General features: G+C 39.7%; 1 protein-coding gene across 1 annotated transcript in view; it reads left to right on the top strand.

Annotated features, from left to right (window-relative positions):
* Positions 1-15956, top strand: part of IL13RA1 (interleukin 13 receptor subunit alpha 1) — a 67289-nt gene that overhangs the window by 38224 nt on the left and 13109 nt on the right. Inside the window, exons 7-10 of the mRNA XM_081221293.1 lie at positions 4832-4879; positions 5166-5298; positions 10696-10792; positions 13836-13920. Of these exons, the coding sequence (XP_081077419.1) occupies positions 4832-4879; positions 5166-5298; positions 10696-10792; positions 13836-13920 (363 nt within the window). The remainder of the gene's footprint in view (positions 1-4831; positions 4880-5165; positions 5299-10695; positions 10793-13835; positions 13921-15956) is intronic.

Below are 15956 nucleotides of genomic sequence, written 5' to 3'. Positions count from 1 at the left end.
GATAATGCCACAAAGGAAAAGGCAAAGGGCTTCCAAGTGGGGAGGGGGTGAGGCTTGAATTTACAACCAAGTGAGTTATCAGAAAGCCGAATATGCTTGACTATTCCAGCCTTTACTGTTCTCTTCTGTCTGAAATCCTGAGACACGTGCTGCTTGCATTACTCCCTTGGTACTGAATTATGTCCTGGTAGTTACCCATGATCTCTACCAAAAAATATAAGCTCCTGTAGGGAGGAGTTGGTGGTGTTTACTTTGTGCCATTCCTGCTACTAATACCAGCTAACATATTAAGCAATTACTATGTATTAGCTATTTTAATAAGCACTTTATTTGAATTGTCTCATTTGGTCCTCACAATAACTCCAAGGATCTAGGTCCTGTTTTTTTTAATAGATTTATTTATTTACTTATTTATTTTTGGCTGTGTTGGGTCTTCGTTGCTGTGCACGGGGTTTCCCTAGCTGGAAAACAGTATGGAGGTTCCTCAAAAGTGAGCGGGGGCTACTCTTCATTGCGGTGCATGGGCTTCTCATTGTGGTGGCTTCTCTTGTTGCAGAGCACAGGCTCTAGGCGCGCGGGTTTCAGTAGTTGTGGCACGCGGGCTCAGTAGTTGTGGCTTGTGGGTTCTAGAGCACATGCTCAGTAGTTGTGGCACACGGGCTTAGTTGCTCTGCGGCATGTGGGATCTTCCCAGACCAGGCCTCGAACCCGTGTCCCCTGCATTGGCAGGGGGATTCTTAACCACTGCACCACCAGGGAAGTCCCAAGGTCCTGTTGTTTTGTCCCCATTTTACAGATGAGAAAACTCAGTCTCAGAGGTTACTCGTAAGGTCACATTTCTTATAAATGATAGAGTCAAGATTTCTGTAAAAGTCTGACCCCCGGGAACACCTCAATACTTCCTGTTAATAGTAACAGCCATCACTTATTGTTTATGATGTATTACAAATAGACTCTTCTATGTACTTCTTATACAGTAGCTCATAACGATTGATGAAATAGGTTCTCTTTTAACCTACATTTTATTGAGCAGCTAAGGCTCAGAGAGGTCAAGTAACTTGCTACAGGCCACATAGCTTATAAGTATGACTTCAGAGGTTGGTCTCCATGTATTAAGCTTTGACCAAGAACACTTGGTATAAGACCATGTGCATAGTCACCACTTGATAAATTCTTGTTGAATTGAGTTACCTTCTTTTTTTTTTTTTTTTTGCAAACTTCTGAACTGAAGAGAGTGTAAGGTCGGATCTTAACAAATGGCATCGCGAAACAGAGGAAAGCTTCAAGTGAGCTTTATTAGGGGGCGCTCCTGGGAGAGGTTCACTGGTCCGAGAGAAAGGGGCCAGAGAAGTCACACCCAGGAGAGGGTTGGGCAAGATTTTATAGGGGAAGAAGGGAAAGGGGTGTGGTGAATCTGGGAGAGCGCAGGGTATTCCTTATTTAGTGGTCTCTTTGGGAATCGTGGCACTATCTGGTGCTGGTTACATCAGTCTTGGGACCGCTAGTCCTGCCCCTCGAAAGGTGGGAAAGCTGGGCCGGGTGGAAGGTCCCCAGGTCAGTTTCTGGAACTGGGTGGTCCGGAGAGTTTCAGTCTGATGCAACCTGTGAATCTGATTGCGTTCCCCTGCCTTGGGCCAGTTGGCCTTACAGAGAGCACACTATACTGTGAAATTTATCCATCAAAACCAGAACTATAGTTGATTTGGAGTTAACTCTGTTTATACACTTGAGTTTAATGTTCTCTCTCTTAGCAGATGTTCACCAGCTGTTTCTTCCCCTAGAATGTCATCAGCTTTTTGTGTGCTTGCTGATTTTGAGCTCTGCTGGTTAGACCCTTTTTGTTTCTTTTTGCAAGACTTCTTTGAGGAATTCTTTTGCCTGGTGTTCTAGTTAAGAGGGGGAAGTAGGCTGGAACATGAACTGGTGCCATCACATGGTGCTGGGTCAGAGGTAGCTCATGACAGAATCATAAAGTAAGAAGTGACTTGTCTTTGACTACCTCCATCCCTGCCAGCTATCTACTTGGTGATCTGTGTCCTTGTTTTCCTTTTCTCATGGAAATATCTGAGCAGTTGGTAAACTACACAAGGAGATTTACATTTGAACAAGAGCCCAGAACTATCAATTTACACAATGATTTGCTGACTTTGGAATATATATATCTGGGAGATGGTCCAGGGGAGGGGGGACATCAGCCTGCAACCTGGTCCCTCAAGTGGTAGTTGGCACTTGTGATTCCCCAGCAGGCCTCTGATTCCGAATGGCCAGCACTGGTGTACAGTAGCCCCCGAGTGGCCTTTTCTCTGCCCCTATATGAAATATTGATAGGATGGCTCTTCATCATTCAGTTGGCCTTTCACTCTTCACAAATGCTGGTAGGAACCATTTAGTGAATGACCTTGAATGCCAAAGATCATAGCGTGTGTTCCGGTCTTTGTCCCATGTTTAAACATCTCTTTGATAGAAGTAGACTATTTTTTCTATCTTTATTGAGGTATGATTTACAAGTAAAAATTGTATATATTTAGGTTGTACAATGTGATTCTTTTAAGGTGTACAACATGATTTAATATACATATACATTGTGAGATGATTATCACAAACAAGTTAACACATTCATCACCTCACAAACTTACCTTTTTTGTGTGTGTGATGAGAACACTTAAGATCTCTCTTAGCAAACTTCAGGTATACAATACAGTATTTTTTATTAATTTTTATTGGAGTATAGTAGATTTACAATGTTGTGTTAGTTTCTGTACAATACAGTATTATTAACTGTAATCATCATGCTGTACATTAGATCCCCAGAATATATAACTGAAAATTTGCACCCTTGACCAACATCTTCCCACTTTCCTCACTCCCCAGCCTCTGGCAATTACCATTCTACTCTCCAGTTCAGTGAATTCGACTTTTTTGGATTCTACATACAAGTGAGATCATACAGGATTTGTCTTTCTCTCTCTGACTTATTTCGCTTAGCATAATGCCCTCAAGTTTCATCCATGTTGTCACAAATGGCAGGATTTCCTTGGGGCTGCTAGGTCGTATGGTAGTTCTATTTTTAATTTTTTGAGGAACCTCCATACTGTTTTCCAAAGTCACTGCACCAGTTTACATTCCCACCAACAGTGCACAAGGGTTTCCTTTTATCTACACCCTCTCCAGCACTTGTTATCTCTTATCTTTTTGATGATAGCCACTTAACAAGTATGAGATAATATCTCATTGTGGTTTTGATTTGCATTTCGCTAATGATTAGTGATGTTGAACATCTTTTCATGGACCTGTTGGCCAGAAGTAGACTATTTAACTAAGCAACAGATTTTCTTGTGTTGATTTGGAAATATTTACATTTTAGGAACTGGTTATTCTCTTTACTTCAGACAGCACGTGACTTAAATTGTGTAGAGGAGAAAATTGCATTTTACTTTCTTTTCTCTAACCCAGTCATTTTTGGTATATTATACTCTCAACAATGGAGCATAATAGTTTTCTTTTTTTAACTTTTTATTATATATAGTATACTATAGAAAAATTGCAGAAGTCATTATGTACAGCTCAATGATTTTTCACTTACATAACCAGTACCCTAGAAGCTCAATCATGACTCCTTTTGGTCACTACTTTCCCAAAGAACAATTATTATCCTGACTTCTAATCCCATAGATTAATTTTGTTGCCTCTTTTTAAACTTTATATAAACGAGTTATATAGAACTTTTTTGTGTGTCTGTCTTCTCTTGTGCAATGTTATATTTATGATATTCACTGATATTGTTGCCTGTGGTTGAAGATGCATCTCATTGCATTCATTCCATCATGTCAGTATACCACATTTGATTTATCCATTCTCCCACTGATAGACATTTGAATAGTTTCCAGTTTGGAATTTTATGAATAGAGTTTTTATGAACATTTGCACACTTATTTCTTGGTGCACATGTGTGTACATTTCTGTTGCGCATATATGGGCCATAGGGCTACATATGATTGTCTCTAGTAGATAATAAGTTTTCCCAAATGGTTGTGCCGATTTACACTACTAAAAGCAGAAATTGAGAGTGCTAGATGCTTTACATCATCACCAACACTTGGTATTGTCCAGTAGGTGTGTATATCGTTATCTTGTGAATTTAATATGCATTTTCCTGATAACTAATGAAGTTGAGCACTTTTTCCTATGTTTATTGGCAATTTGAATATCCTCTTGTGAAATGTCTGTTCAAGTCTTTTGCCACTTTTCTATTGGGTTGTCTGTCTTTTTCTTATTAATTTATGAGGTATATGTATGTGTGTATATTATATATAAATATATATTTTATATATATATGGAAGTCCTTTGTCAGAAACTACAAATATCTTTTCTCACTCTATGCATTACCTTTGAATTTCCTTAATAGGATATCTTTTGGTAAACAGAAGCTTTTAATTTTAATATAGATTATTTTATAAAATTTTTTCCTTTATGGTTAATATTTTTTGGTCCTATTTAAGATATCTTCCTACTTTAAGGTCATGAGGTTGTTGTATGTTTTCATCTAAAAGCTTGCTGTATTTATGTATTTATTAATTTATTTTAACTTTCACATTTAGATCTGCAATCCATATGGAATTGACTTTGTAAATAGTGTGAGGTAGGGGTCAAGATTCTTTTTTTTTCCACATATGGATATGTAATTGACCACTTATTTTTAAAAACCTACCTTTTTTTTCACTGCACCTGGTCCTCTGATAATGGCATAAAAGAAAACTTGTTAAAACGGTTAAATGATATAAAGTGTGGTCTTTAAAACTTTTTGAATGTATTAATTTTTTATATTTTCAAGGTTGAAGAGGCCAAATGTCAGAATTCAGAATCTGAAGGAAACCTAGAGGTCAGTAAATTCAATTTTAGCTATTTGGGCTTAAACTCATAGAGTAATTGGGGGTGGGGCAGGGTGAGCATATGCTAAATCTGAACTGCTTTGAGAAAAACAAACTACTTTGTTCTGTGGATTATTGCCAGTTTTCTTTTTCAGGAGTTAAAGTCAGATAATTTGTATTGCAATACAAGGTCTTAATCATATACAAAATTTGGCAGATAATTATATTTAGGACTCAGAAGTAGAGAAAGAGATTAAGCTGGTAATATTCCTTGTGTGCTTTTATTTTATATCTAAGGGTACAATTTGTTTCATGGTCCCTGGTGTTCTTCCTGATACTTTGAACACAGTCAGAATAAGAGTCAAAACAAATAAGTTATGCTATGAGGATGACAAACTCTGGAGTAATTGGAGTCAAGCAATGAGTATAGGTAAGAGAATGGGATTTTATTAAAAGTTAAACCATTGATGCATGGAAACTAAGTTGAAGCAGAAAATTGTGGGAAAGGACTGTTCTTCATTCTTTTTGAAAAATTGTATTTATGTTTGGCTGCGTTGGGTCTTCATTGCTGCATGCGGGCTTTCTCTAGTTGTGACAAGTGGGGGCTACTCTTCGTTGTGGTGTGCGGGCTTCTCATTGTGGTGGCTTCTTTTGTTGCAAAGCACGGGCTCTAGGTGTGCAGGCTTCAGTAGTTGTGGCACACGGGCTCAGTAGTTGTGGCTCGCGGGTTCTAGAGTGCGGGCTCAGTAGTTGTGGCGCACAGGCTTAGTTGCTCCGCAGCATGTGGGATCTTCCCAGACCAGGGCTCGAACCCGTGTCCCCTGCGTTGGCAGGCAGATTCTTTTTTTTTTTTTTTTTTTTTTTTTCTTTTTGCGGTATGCGGGCCTCTCACTGTTGTGGCCTCTCCCGTTGCGGAGCACAGGCTCCGGATGCGCAGGCCCAGCGGCCATGGCTCACGGGCCCAGCCGCTCCGCGGCATATGGGATCCTCCCAGACCGGGGCACGAACCCGTATCCCCTGCATCGGCAGGCGGACTCTCAACCACTGTGCCACCAGGGAGGCCCGGCAGGCAGATTCTTAACAACTGTGCCACCAGGGAAGTCCCTGTTCTTCATTCTTTTTTTTTTTAAATTTTTAAACTAGTTTAATGTATAGCCTCAAATCATTTGGAATATTATCCATAATTCATATACTCCGTATCAAATCCATACCAATATTTGCAAAACACTGCCGCATCTTACACTGTTAGGCCCTTATGTAGAGAAACCATTTGTATTTTATTTTATTTTATTTTATTTTTTTATTAGTTTCTGCTTTATAACAAAGTGAATCAGTCATACATATACATCTGTTCCCACATCCCTTCCCTCATGCATCTCCCTCCCTCCCACCCTCCCCATCCCACCCCTCCAGGCGGTCACAAAGCACCGAGCTGATCTCCCTGTGCTCTGCGGCTGCTTCCCACTATCTGTCTACCTTACGTTTGGTAGTGTATATATGTCCATGCCTCTCTTTCGCTTTGTCACAGCTTACCCTTCCCCCTCCCCATATCCTCAAGTCCATTCTCAAGTAGGTCTGTGTCTTTATTCCCGTTTTACCCCTAGGTTCTTCATGACATTTTTTTTTAAATTCCATATATATGTGTTAGCATACGGTATTTGTCTTTCTCTTTCTGACTTACTTCACTCTGTATGACAGACTCTAGGTCTATCCACCTCATTACAAATAGCTCAGTTTCGTTTCTTTTTATGGCTGAGTAATATTCCATTGTATATATGTGCCACATCTTCTTTATCCATTCATCCGATGATGGACATTTAGGTTGTTTCCAGCTCCGGGATAAACCCACGCACATATGGCCAACTTATCTTTGATAAAGGAGGCAGGAATGTACAGTGGAGAAAGGACAGCGTCTTCAATAAGTGGTGCTGGGAAAACTGGACAGGGACATGTAAAAGTTTGAGATTAGATCATTCCCTAACACCATACACAAAAATAAGCTCAAAATGGATTAAAGACCTAAATGTAAGGCCAGAAACTATCAAACTCTTAGAGGAAAACATAGGTAGAACACTCTATGACATAAATCACAGCAAGATCCTTTTGGACCCACCTCCTAGAGAAATGGAAATAAAAACAAAGATGAACAAATGGGACCTAATGAAACTTCAAAGCTTTTGCACAGCAAAGGAAACCATAAACAAGACCAAAAGACAACCCTCAGAATGGGAGAAAATATTTGCAAATGAAGCAACGGACAAAGGATTAATCTCCAAAATTTATAAACAGCTCATGCAGCTCAATAGCAAAAAAACAAACAACCCAATCCAAAAATGGGCAGAAGACTTAAATAGGCATTTCTCCAAAGAAGATATACAGACTGCCAACAAACACATGAAAGGATGCTCAACATCATTAATCATTAGAGAAATGCAAATCAAAACTACAATGAGATATCATCTCACACCAGTCAGAATGGCCATCATCAAGAAATCTAGAAACAGTAAATGCTGGAGAGGGTGTGGAGAAAAGGGAACACTCTTGCACTGCTGGTGGGAATGTGAATTGGTACAGCCACTATGGAGAACGGTATGGAGGTTCCTTAAAAAACTACAAATAGAACTACCATATGACCCAGCAATCCCACTACTGGGCATATACCCTGAGAAAACCATAATTCAAAAAGAGACATGTACCAAAATGTTCATTGCAGCTCTATTCACAATAGCCCAGACCTGTTCTTCATTCTTGACATCAGCCAGAGGATACTTACAATTGAAATGTATTTTCTGTTTAACTGTTGTCAGATCACTCAGGGTTAATTTACAATATGCAACTCTTTGAAAATTTGCAGTCCAAATGGTGCTATCCTCTCTTCTGTCCTGTCTGTATCTTTGTTAACAACCTGAACAAAAATATAGAAGGCAGGCATGATTAAATCTGCAGATTGTGCAGTGCTAGAGTACTATCCTATGTGCTGGTAACAGAATCAAGAGTAGGGCAATGACCTTGATGGCATTTTATAGAGATAAACACATATCTAGGTTTGAAGAAAATCAGTTTCATTTATTAATTGAGAGGCTGAGCAAGCGATCTGCCAGGGTCAAGTACAGGATTGGAAAGACGTGTCCCTTATGGATGTGTGTGCTGTGGGGTGAGGGATAGGGTTTTATTTGACTGTAAGCTCAAAGTGACTCAACATCGGTCCCTTAAATATCCCCCAAAGGCATATTGCAGTCATAGGCAGCAGTGATAGTGCAGCATCCAGAACAAGGGAATGCTGCAGGGTGGGGCACAGTGTCCTGGCCACATCAAAAGTATACAGTATTCCATCTTGGGCACCACATTGTAAGAGGTGCATTGGCAGACTGGAATCTTTCCTTGAAAGGGTAATCACGTTGAAGAATCTCAAAATTTGGGGAAGAACAGTCAACGAAGTAAGCTTAGGGAGTCATAATTGCTGAATTCTAATATTTGAGGTATTGTCAGGTAGAAGAGGGAATAGGCTATCTTTTTTGTGGCTCCATGGGCCAAAACAGGACCAACTTAAGAACTTTCTAACAGCTATCTAACAGTCAGAGACAGGTTATTGAAGTAGTCAATTCCCTATTAATTGAAAGACTGAACAAGCTATGTGCCAGGCAAGGTTGTATTAGTTATCTATTACTGCATAACAAATTACCTCCAAAATTAGTGGCTTACAAAACACATATTTGGACACAACACTGTAAAGCAACTATACTCCAATAAAAATTAATTAAAAAAAACAAACAAAAAACAAGAAAACACAACATTGTAAAGCAACCATACTCCAATAAAAATTAATTTAAAAAAGGAAACAAACAAAAAACACATATTTGGGACTTCCTTGGAAGTCCAGTGGTTAAGACTCCATGCTTCCAATGCAGGGAGCGTGGGTTCGATCCCTGGTTGGGGAACTAAGATCCCACGTGCTGTGCAGTGCAGCCAAAAAATTTTAAAAAATAATAAAAGATTAAAAAAAAAACACATATTTACTATCTCACAGTTTCCATGGCTCAAAAATCTGGGCATAGCTTAGCTAGGTACCTCTGGCTCAAGTTCTCTCATAAGGTTCCAGTCAAGCTGTTGACTGGGACTTCAGTCTCATCTGAAGGCTTGACTGGGGCTGGAGAATCCACTTGCAAAATCACTCATATGGTCATTGGAAAGCCTCATTTCCACTCTGGATGCTGGATGGAGGCTGTAGCAGGTTGCATCATGTGCCCCAAAAAGATGTGTTCAAGTTCCAACTCCTGGTACCTGTGAATGTGACCTTATTTGGAAATAGAGTTTTTGCAGATGTAATCAAGTTAAGATGAGGTCATACCAGCTTAGAGCAGGCCCTAAATCCAATGACTAGTATCCTTATCAGAAGAAGAGAGGATACACAGAAACACAGAGAAGAAGGCCATGTGAAGATGAAGGCAGAGATTGGAGTGATGCAGCTACAATCCAAGGAACGCCAAGGATTCCTGGGAGCCACCAGAAGCTAGGAAGACGCAAGGAGAGAGTCTACTCTAGAGCCTTCAGAGGGAGCATGTCCCTGCTGATACCTTGATTTGGGATTTCTAGTCTCCAGAGCTATGAGAGAATATATTTCTCCTGTTTTAAGCCAACCAGTGTGTGGTGATTTGTTACAGCAGCTCTAGGAAACTAATACAGAGGCCTCTCTCAGTTCCTTACCATTTGGATCTCTGCACAGGGCTACCTCATGACATGGCAGTTGGCTTCCCCCAGTGCGTAGTCCAAACAAGAAAGAGCATATGAGAAAACACCCAATATGAGAACTGCAGCCCTTTATAACCTTATCTCAGAAGTGACATCCCATCACTGTTGCTATTCACCCATTTAGTCCACCCCACCCTTAAGGGGAGAAAATTATACAAGGGTGTGAATATCAGGAGGCAGGGATCATTTAGAGTCATCTTAGAGGCTGCCTAACACAATGTTAGGCCCTGAGATGCTTTCCAGATTTTCATGCCCTGGTGGAAAAGATGAGCATATATTGGGTTGGCCAAAAAGTTTGTTTTGGTTTTCTGTAAGATGTTATGGAAAAACCTGAACAAACTTTTTGGCCAACCCAATAAATAGACATGCCATTCTAAGTGTAAGGTGTAGCAAGGCAGTTAATGAAAGTCTTTGGAATTGGACAGTGCTGGGTTTGAGGCTTGACTCCATCACTTACTAAACCCTCTGGACAAGCCACTGAACCTCTCTGAGCCTTACACTTCTCATCTGTATAAGTGGGAAATAATATTATCTATCTCTTTAGCATAGATATAAGCATGCAAAATTACCTAGTATGATATCAGACATACAGTAGTTCCTCAATTAAGAATAGTAGTGGTAGTTGTTGTTAGGATTATTTTAGGTCTTCTAATAGTGCTAAGTAACCAATAAGAAAAGATAGACACTGTTAATCAGATGACATATTTAACAAATATAACATCTTTGTTAATAGTGTCTGAAACCAGTTAAGATATCCTGGTTTCAGATAATCCTTAAGGTGATTTTTCATCCATGGAATTTTAGGCACCAGAGCAGGACTTTGTTTTTCACTATTAAGATAACAAAAGATTCACTTTGTTATAAAGCAGAAACTAACACACCATTGTAAAGCAATTATACTCCAATAAAGATGTAAAAAAAGATAACAAAAGATAAGAGAATTGAAGACTTTTGGGAAATATGTTGGTGTAGAGGGCAGAAATATCTGTAATCTCATTAGTCTAATACAACTGTTGCTTGGTTTATTTCTAAAAGGGTTTTATTTCTCATGTCTTTCTCTTTGTTTTTCATTTTCCAGGTCAGAAGGCCAATCCAACATTTTACATAACCACGTTACTCATCATTCCGATCATTGTTGCAGCTGCAATCATAGTCCTTCTGCTGTACCTGAAAAGGTAAGGCAGCTGCCCAGGAAGGCTTGACAGTTTCTGCTACCCTGGTTGCTATGGTTATTCTTCTTTGTGTGTGTGTTTGATGTTTCCCCAGTGTGTTGGAAGCATTTTGGCTCTACCTGGCTTTTTGGTAGTATGGCATGGCAAAGAAATATTATTGTGCCCATTTTCTGGTGAGAAAAGTGTTGGATCCCAGGGCTCTGCTCAGGCAGTGCTCTCTTTGTATATTTTTAGAATTGTTGATAAGACCTATGTTCACTCTACTCTTTCAAATGCCTAATTTGTCAACAGTTGGCTGGTAGCTCATAAGTTTTAGAAATGGAGACCATTACCAATTAAATGACTTGTGTAGTGTGAATGCAAAACAGGTTGCTACTTAATGCTACAGGAAAGAGAACTTCAAGTTGTCTCTAAGTTACAGCACTCATTCCTTGAGAATGTTTTACTTTCTCGATTTCATCATAAGGACTAGTCTGGTGCTATTATTTGCTCTTTTGGTAAATACCTAAAGTTGGAATAAGGTTGTTAAGCTGGTTCTAGAATCAACATTTTATCATTATTTCAGTATTCTTTAAACATACGTTTGTTGAGTGCCTATTTATGTGCCAGGCACTGTTGTTATTGCTGGGGTTGTGGCAATGAACAGAACAAAGTCCCTATCTATGGTTTCACGTAGTGAGTAGTAAAGTTGTGGAGTCGGGCTGGGGAGAAAGGCTAGGAAGTGATATGAGGCTCATCTTACATAGGATGCCAGGGAAGGCCTCTCTGAGAAAGTGACATTTGAGGACAGAATTAAAGGAGCAAACCAGTCAGATATTCAAAGAAAGAGCATTCTAGGCCAAAGGAACAGCAAGTGCAAAGGTCCTGAGGCTGGAATGAACTCCGTGTGTCTTGTTAGAGGAGCGCATGCAAGGGGGGAGAACAACAGGAGATGAGGCTGAAGAGGCTGGCGGGGCCAGATCATGTAGGCTGTGGCAAGGAATTGAAATGTTATCCTAAGCATGATGGGGAAACATGAGAGAGTTTTAGTCAGTGGAGGGATGTGATTGGATTTACTGTCGTAAAAGATCATTGTATTGCTGAGTGAAGACTTGACTTGGACAAGAGTGGAGGCTGGTAGACTAGTTAGGAGGTAGTAAGAGATAGTCTGATGTGGAGTATATTTTGAAGGTGGAATTAATAGTGCTTGCTGATGGCTGCTTGTCTTCGAAGGTGCGAGGGAAATTGAGGATTCAAGGGTAACTCTTAGATTTTTGGCTTCAGCAACTGAGTGAATGCTAGAGCCATTTACTAAGATGGAGAAGATTGGGAGGAGAGCTGGCTTTAGGGAAAAGGTGAGGACTTCAGTTTTGAACATGAGAAATTTGAGATACCTATTAGATATCTAAGTAGAGATGCTAAATAGGTACTTGTATACATGAATCTGGAGTTTAAAGGAGAGGTTTGGGCTGGAGATAGAATTTTGGGAGTCCTTGGCATGTAAATGGATTTAAATCCCTAAGACTGGAAGAGAGCACTAATAAAGTGAGGGAGATAAAGAGGACAAAAGAGAATGCTGGGACACATCAACATTTAGAGACCTAGGAGATGAGGTAGGTCCACCAAAGGGTACTACTATCAGATGCAAAAATAGAGAGTCCAGGCAAAACTTTCATTCTAAAATATACGTGCACCCCTACGTTCATAGCAGCACTATTCACAATAGCCAAGACATGGAAACAACCTAAATGTCCATTGACAGATGAATGGATAAAGAAGATGTGGTACATATATACGACGGAATACTACTCAACCATAAAAAAGAATGAAATAATGCCATTTGCAGCAACATGGATGCAACTAGAGATTATCATACTAAGTGAAGTAAGTCGGAGAGAGAAAGACAAATACCATAAGATATCACTTATAAGTGGAATCGAAAACGTGACCCAAATGAACATATCTATGAAACAGAAACAGAATCACAGACATAGAGAATAGACTGGGGTGGTTGCCAAGGGGGAGGGAGGTGGGGGAGGGATGGAGTGGGAGTTTAGGATTATAAGATGCAAACTATTTTTTTTTTTTTTTTTCCTGTACGTGGGCCTCTCACTGTTGTGACCTCTCCCGTGCGGAGCACAGGCTCCGGACGCGCAGGCTCAGCGGCCATGGCTCACAGGCCCAGCCGCTTCCACGGTATGTGGGTTCTTCCCAGACCGGGGCACGAACCCATGTCCCCTGCATCGGCAGGTGGATTCTCAACCACTGCGCCACCAGGGAAGCCCAAGATGCAAACTATTATGTATAGAATGGATAAACAACAAGGTCTTACTGTGTAGCACAGGGAACTATATTCAATATCCTGTGATAAACCATAATGGAAAAGAATGTGAAAAAGAATGTATATATATGTATAACTGAGTCACTTTGCTGTACAGAAGTAATTAACACAACATTGTAAATCAACTATACTTCAATTAAAAATTTTTTTAATTAAAAAAAAACAGAGGAGACAAGTAAGAAAAAGGAAGAAAAATTAAAGAGAATGCCCCCTGTTCTCGGAAGATTATTTTTTTCAAAATTATAAACAGCAAGCTCCCATCTGATCTGTGATAAGTAAAGCACCATTATTATTTAAATGATAGAGGATAACACACACAGCGCCACACACACAATTATAACTATGTGAGGTGATAGATGTGTTAATTAGCTTGATTGTGATGATCATTTCACAATGTACACATATATTAAAATGTCACTTTGTACACCTCAAATTTATACAATTTTTGTTTGTCAAGTATATCGCAGTAAAGCTGGAAAAATTTTTTTTCATTGAAAGGGTATAAGTAGTCTGCTACTGATGGGCCCTCTGCTTTATCCACACTTGATACTTTCAGGAGATCGATTTCTCAGCTTGTTTTAGAAATTTTTTCACAACTACATTATCACTAAAGATGACCTGTGTACCATGTCTTTTGTCCAAGCCTTCTTTTAATATGGCTGTATTTAAGTGGGACATTTCTATGGAATGGAAGGTTTGATCAAAAATGTCTCTGTTTTCTTAAAGGCTCAAGATTATTATATTCCCTCCAATTCCTGATCCTGGCAAGATTTTTAAAGAAATGTTTGGAGACCAGAATGATGATACCCTGGTAAGCACTGACTCTGTGAAGTTTGAAATTGATTTCTTGGCGGGGAGGCTATGGGATTTAAAAAAAATTTGGTAAAACATAAAATTTACCATTTTAACCAGTTTTAAGTATACAGTTCAATGGCATTAAGTACACTTACAGTGTTGTGCAACCATCTTCACTATTACCAGAACTTTTTCATCATCCCAAACAGAAACTGTACCCATTAAGCAATAACTCTCCATTCCCCTCAACCCCTGGTAACCTCTGTTCTGCTTTCTGTCTCTCTGAATTTGCCTAACCTGGGTACCTCATATAAATGGAATCCTACAATATTTGTCCTTTTGTGGCTGGCTTCTTTCACTTAGCATAACATTTTCAAGGTTCATCCATGTTGTAGCATGTGTCAGAATTTCATTTCAAAATTGGTTATTTTAAACTACATTTTACCTAAAAGATTAAAGAAGAGCTGATTTAAAATGCTGTATCTCAGGCCAAGCATACCATTTAAGAAGTTCCCAGAATACTTCGCCTGTGTTGTATCACGGGGCTTCATTCTCTCTCTGGGGTAGGGAACATATTTGATCTAAACCTGCAGGGGGAGGAGCCTCCTTTATGAAACTAAGCCAATAGGCAGGTCTTCTGACTGGAGTAATTTTTAAAACTTGATTTAGGGAAATATAAAGATAAGGTAAACAACTGAAATAGATTGTGTTCATGCTATTGCCTGGACAGCTGGCCTCCGAAGACATGGAGCTAGAGCAAACCCACCCGAACTGTTAGAGTTAGTTGGCTGAAGACTCTCACGCTAGAATTTGTGGCTGGAAAAGCTAAGACCTTATGGGAACAAAAGAGTTTGAGGCTTCTCTGATAAATACATTCACCCAAATAAAATAATGAAGGCACTAAATGAAATAAATATCAATATTATTTTATATATCTTAAATTAGTAATTTCAGGCATAGGGCAGTTAATTCAGGGAAACAGTACAGCATAGTAGATAATAGCCTGCGCTCTGGAGTCAGATTGTTTGGATTCAAATCAATGCTGTGTCATTTACCGTCTATTTGACCTTAGGTAACTTCCTTAACCTTCCTGTGCCTCAGTTTTCCCACTTGTAAAAAGTGGAGGTAATGATAGCACCCGCCTCATAGTGTTGTTATGTGGATTCAATTAATTTAATACATAGAAACCACTTAGTGTGTCTGGCACATTATAGGTGCTTAGTAAATGTTAGTGCTTAGTATTACTATTGATAATACTTTCCATTTATCTTTAACGCCCAAACGATTCTTGTAATAACGGGTGATACACAGTGGCTAGGGAAGGAAGGCAGGGAGGCTCCCATGCTGTCAGAGGAAGAGCCATCTGGATAACTTTTTCACCAAGTCATGGGCATGGGCAGTGGGTAACTGTGCCAGATATGGCACCACTAGCCAGGGAGGTCCAGAAGTCAGGTACCTGATGAAGGGCTGGTATACTGTAACCAAGGTGACGGTGTTTCTTCAGCTTTGAGTCACAGTCAACTGCAATGCTTGTAGGAATATAGAATCCTGGGCCCTACCTTCAGAAGTTCGGATTCACCAGCTCTGGGATGGGTCCCAGGAATCTGCATATTTCAAAGGAGCCCAAAGATGATTCCTCTCCTGGCAAGATCATTCACGGAGCGCACTTTGAAAATCACTGTTATAGATATTTTCCTTAGGATCACCCGTGTGTCTTCATTTTGCCAGCTACTGAGACAGATGCTGGAGGTTGAGAATTGTGCAAGTATTCTAACAGCTCCTCTAACCAGTGATTGGAAGTCTACCATGTGTACACAGTGTATTAAATGCTCCATCTTCATAACCACCCTGTGGTGTAGGTGCTGTTAGTACCATTTCACAGATGAGGAAATGGAGCCTCAGTGAGGTTAAATAACTTTACTGCAGCCACACAGCTAGTAGATAATAAGGTGAGATTTGACCGAGAACTGTCTGATTCTAGACTTTTCTCTTACTTTCCACTATGCTGCATTGCCTTTTGTAAGATAGAATGTTTGTCCTCAAGAACCTCAC

This window comes from Mesoplodon bidens, assembly GCF_964165515.1.
Source record: "Mesoplodon bidens genome assembly, chromosome: X".
Taxonomy (NCBI): Eukaryota; Metazoa; Chordata; class Mammalia; order Artiodactyla; family Ziphiidae; genus Mesoplodon; species Mesoplodon bidens.
The sequence above is the reverse complement of the archived record's forward strand: the minus strand, read 5'-3'. Positions and strand labels throughout refer to the sequence as shown.